Source organism: Nicotiana sylvestris, chromosome 3, assembly GCF_000393655.2.
Source record: "Nicotiana sylvestris chromosome 3, ASM39365v2, whole genome shotgun sequence".
In the NCBI taxonomy this organism is placed as follows: domain Eukaryota; kingdom Viridiplantae; phylum Streptophyta; class Magnoliopsida; order Solanales; family Solanaceae; genus Nicotiana; species Nicotiana sylvestris.
In genome coordinates this window covers 117,886,449-117,890,354 of record NC_091059.1, presented here as the reverse complement: position 1 = coordinate 117,890,354, position 3,906 = coordinate 117,886,449, and the positions used below count along the sequence as shown (strand labels likewise).

The 3,906-nt window shown below is 33.4% G+C and overlaps 2 protein-coding genes across 2 annotated transcripts; both read left to right on the top strand.

Moving 5' to 3' along the window:
• Window positions 1-618: 618 nt before the first annotated feature.
• LOC138887908 (uncharacterized) lies at window positions 619-1,427 on the top strand. Its single transcript, XM_070169700.1, has 2 exons — window positions 619-908; window positions 1,271-1,427. Exons 1-2 carry the CDS (start codon window positions 619-621, stop codon window positions 1,425-1,427), a joined length of 447 nt encoding a protein of 148 aa, XP_070025801.1.
• Window positions 1,428-1,702: 275 nt separating this feature from the next.
• LOC138887907 (uncharacterized) lies at window positions 1,703-2,295 on the top strand. The gene is made up of 2 exons (XM_070169699.1): window positions 1,703-1,894; window positions 2,098-2,295. The coding sequence occupies exons 1-2, from the start codon at window positions 1,703-1,705 to the stop codon at window positions 2,293-2,295; spliced, it is 390 nt and encodes a 129-aa protein (XP_070025800.1).
• The last annotated feature ends 1,611 nt before the right edge of the window (window positions 2,296-3,906 follow it).

Here is a 3,906-nt window from a genome sequence, read left to right as displayed (position 1 = left end):
CATATCAACTTAGAAACTCAACATGACAATCAAAACAAATGCCAACATATAATGGAAATAGATATGGTTGAACCTCAACCAATAACTGAAGAGGTGCTTCAAACACCTGTCAACAAAGAAACTCAACATGACAATCAAAACAAATGCCAACAAATAATGGAAATAGATATGGTTGAAGCTCAACCATTTGATTCTATTTAAGTAGAAGGACAAAAAAGTATAGAGATTGACAATGAACAAGCTTTGGGTATTCAAGTCTTAGAGAGTGCATCGGTAATCGAAGAAGTTGCTGAAAAAACCTCTACTTAACTAACTAGACGAAGATCAAATTTGAAACAAAAAGAATCCCCAACTACGATATTAAGAGAAAATGCTTCGTTGGATGAAATAAAAGTGGGATCAATATTTGACAAAAAGAAGAGTATAATTAACTGTGTTTCGAATATAGCAATTAAATGATATTTTGAATCCAAGGTTGTTAGATTAAGCTCAATAAGATATTCGTTGAAATGTAATGATGATAGGTGTGGGTGGTGTGTGCGTGCTTTCAGAATTAAAGATTCAACACTATTTAAGATAGTAAAGATTGAGAAAAAGCATGACTGCTCTGTTAACACTATGAAAGCTGATCAAAGGCATGCAACTTCAAAGTTGATTATTGGTTACATTATCGACAATCTTCGAGATCCAAGCTTTGAAGTTACACCAGCTTTTGTCATGGCAGAGATGCAAAAATTGGATGGACTAGACATTGGGTATCACAAGGCGTGGCATGCTATTCAACTTGCTTCCGCTTTAATAAGAGGAACTCCTGAAGAGAATTATGAATTATTGTCTTCATACTTGTATATGACGAGAAGTAAAAACCTGGGAACATATACTAATATAAAGATAGACGACAACAATAGGTAAACAATCAAAAAAAAGTTTATTAGTCCGTTTTATAAAATTTAGGACATGCTGTCTTTAACCAGTTAACTTTTGAGCTTGTAACCAGAAGTTCAGGACTGACTGCCCTTAACTTTTGAACTTGTAATTCAAAGTTAAAGACTGCCTGTCCTTAACGTTTGAACTTTGAACTCAAAGTTAAGGACTGCATGTCCTTAACTTTATAACTTGTAACTCTAAGTTAAGGACTGACTGTCCTTAACTTTTGACCTTGTAAGTCTAACTACAGGACTACTTGTCCTTAACTTTTGGCCTTTTAATCTGAAGTTCAGGACTACCTATCCTTAACTTCTGTTAACCTTGTTTTATACTGTATTTTCAGGTTTGTTTATATGTTTTATGCATATGGATCATCAATATCTGGTTGGAATCATTGTAGACCAATGATTGATGTTGATGCAACTTTTTTGAAGTCAAAATTTTGTGGTGTTTTAATGATTTCAGTTTCAAAGGATGCAAATAACCAAATTTTCCACTAGCCTTTGGAATAGCAAAATCTAAAAATAACAATTCCTATGAGTTGTACTTTAGTCCGCTTCACAATGCAATTGGGAGCCGTGAGAATTTAATTTTTTTATCAGACAGGCATCAAGCTATTGCATATGGCATTGCAAAGGTATATCCTGAAAGCCATCATGGGATTTGCATCTATCATTTGGAGCAGAATCTAAAGCGAAGGAAAGTGAAAAGTGAGGTTATAAAACTTTTCCAAAGTGCCGCAAGAGTATACAGGCGCAAATAATTTGATCTATACATGTCAGATATAACAAAAGTAGATAAGAAGACTTATGACTACTTGATAGAAGAACCACCAGAAAGGTGGACATGTTCTTGTAGTCCACAACGAAAATATGACATGCTCACAACAAACATAGTTGAGTCAATGAATTCTATCCAATTAGAAGCAAGGGAGCTGCCTATATTAAGAATGATGGATTTCATTCAAGTGAAGCTACAACGTTGGTTTTATGAAAGAAGAAATGAAGCATAAGGAACTTTTTATGATGTTTCTTGTTGGGTAGAGGAAGAATTGAAGAAAAAGATAGATTTAGCATTTACTTTGAATGTAATTATTATGTTCTATGTTTAGCTTATGATTCTAATATAATTTAACATAATGTACTAACTTATAGTTTTTCAACATTGAAGGTCTTCCCTGTTGATTCATGGCGTTCTAGAGTTGAAGAAGAAGGAATAACTTTCTTGCTGGACTTAAACAAAAGAACATGTGATTGTTTTCAGTTTCAATTTGATGAATTACCATGCATGCATGCAATTGTAGCTATCGAGAAGAGAAACATCAAGAAGTCCAACTTTTGCTCGCACTGGTACTTAAAGGAATCTTAGCTGAAAACATATGAAAGACAAATACATCCTGTAGGACATACTGATTCTTGGATTGTACCAGAGAGTGTTAAGTCACAAATTGTTAAACCTCCAGATTTCAAAGTGCCACCAGGTAGAAGGCAGAAGAAAAGGCATATTCCAGCTACCGAGTCATCAAAAATAACATTCAAATGTTGTCGTTGTAGAAGAATTGGTCATAATAGAACAACTTGTGTATATTCTCCGGCAGTCCATCCATTTTCAAGAAAGCATAGAGAATAGTAGATATATCCACTTATGTTTATCGACTCTTTTAAGTTTTTGCTATAAATTGGATTCATTTAGATTATTCTTATTCGAGTAGATGTCTGAATTTTCAAAATTTCTTTCTGCTTACGTTCTTTTTGTTTCTTTTGAGTTCAAAGTTTAAAAGTTAAGGACAAGAGTTCTTAAGTTTGACTTGCTTGTTCAAAAGTTAAGGACATGCAGTCCTTAACTTTGAGTTTCAAGTTCAAAAGTTAAGGACAAACAGTCCTTAACTTTGAGTTACAGGTTCAAAAGTTAAGTCCTTAACTTTGAGTTCAAAGTTCAAAAGTTAAGGATTGTCTGTCCTTAAACTTTGAGTTTCAAGTTGAAAAGTTAAGGACATGAGTCCTTAAGTTTGACTTGCAGGTTCAAAAGTTAAGGACATGCAGTCCTTAAGTTTGACTTGTAGGTTCAAAAGTTAATGATAATCTGTCCTTAACTTTGAGTTTCAATTTCAAAAGTTAAGGACATGAATCCTTAAGTTTGATTTGCGGGTTCAAAAGTTAAGGATAAGTAGTCCTTAACTTTGAGTTACATGTTCAAAAGTTAAGGACAGACAGTCCTTAACTTTGAGTTCAAAGTTCAAAAGTTAAGGACTGTCTGTTCTTAACTTTGAGTTTCAAGTTGAAAAGTTAAGGACATGAGTCCTTAAGTTTGACTTGCAGGTTCAAAAGTTAAGGACAAACAATCCTTAAGTTTGACTTGTAGGTTCAAAAGTTAAGGACAGTCTATCCTTAACTTTAAGCTTCAATTTCAAAAGTTAAGGACAAGAATCCTTAAGTTTGACTTTCAAGTTCAAAAGTTAAGGACATACAGTCCTTAACTTTGAGTTACAAGTTCAAAAGTTAAGGACATGCAGTCCTTAGTTTTAAGTTCAAATTTCAAAAGTTAAGGACTGTCTGTCCTTAACTTTGAGTTTCAAGTTGAAAAGTTAAAAAAAAAGTTGAAAAGTTAAGGACATGAGTCCTTAAGTTTGACTTGCAGGTTCAAAAGTTAAGGACAGACAGTCATTAAGTTTGAATTACACGTTCAAAAGTTAAGGATAAGTAGTCCTTAACTTTGAGTTCAAAGTTCAAAAGTTAAGGACTGTCTGTCCTTAAGTTTGAGTTGTAGGTTCAGAATTTAAGGAAAAGAGTCCTTAACTTTGAGTTTCAAGTTCAAAAGATAAGGACAAGCAGTCCTTAAGTTTAAATTACACGTTCAAAAGTTAAGGACATGCAGTCCTTAACTTTGAGTTCAAAGTTCAATAGTTAAGGACACTTGGTCCTTAACTTTGAATTTTTAGTTCAATTACACTTAGTCATGAACTAATACTAACAAGCTCAA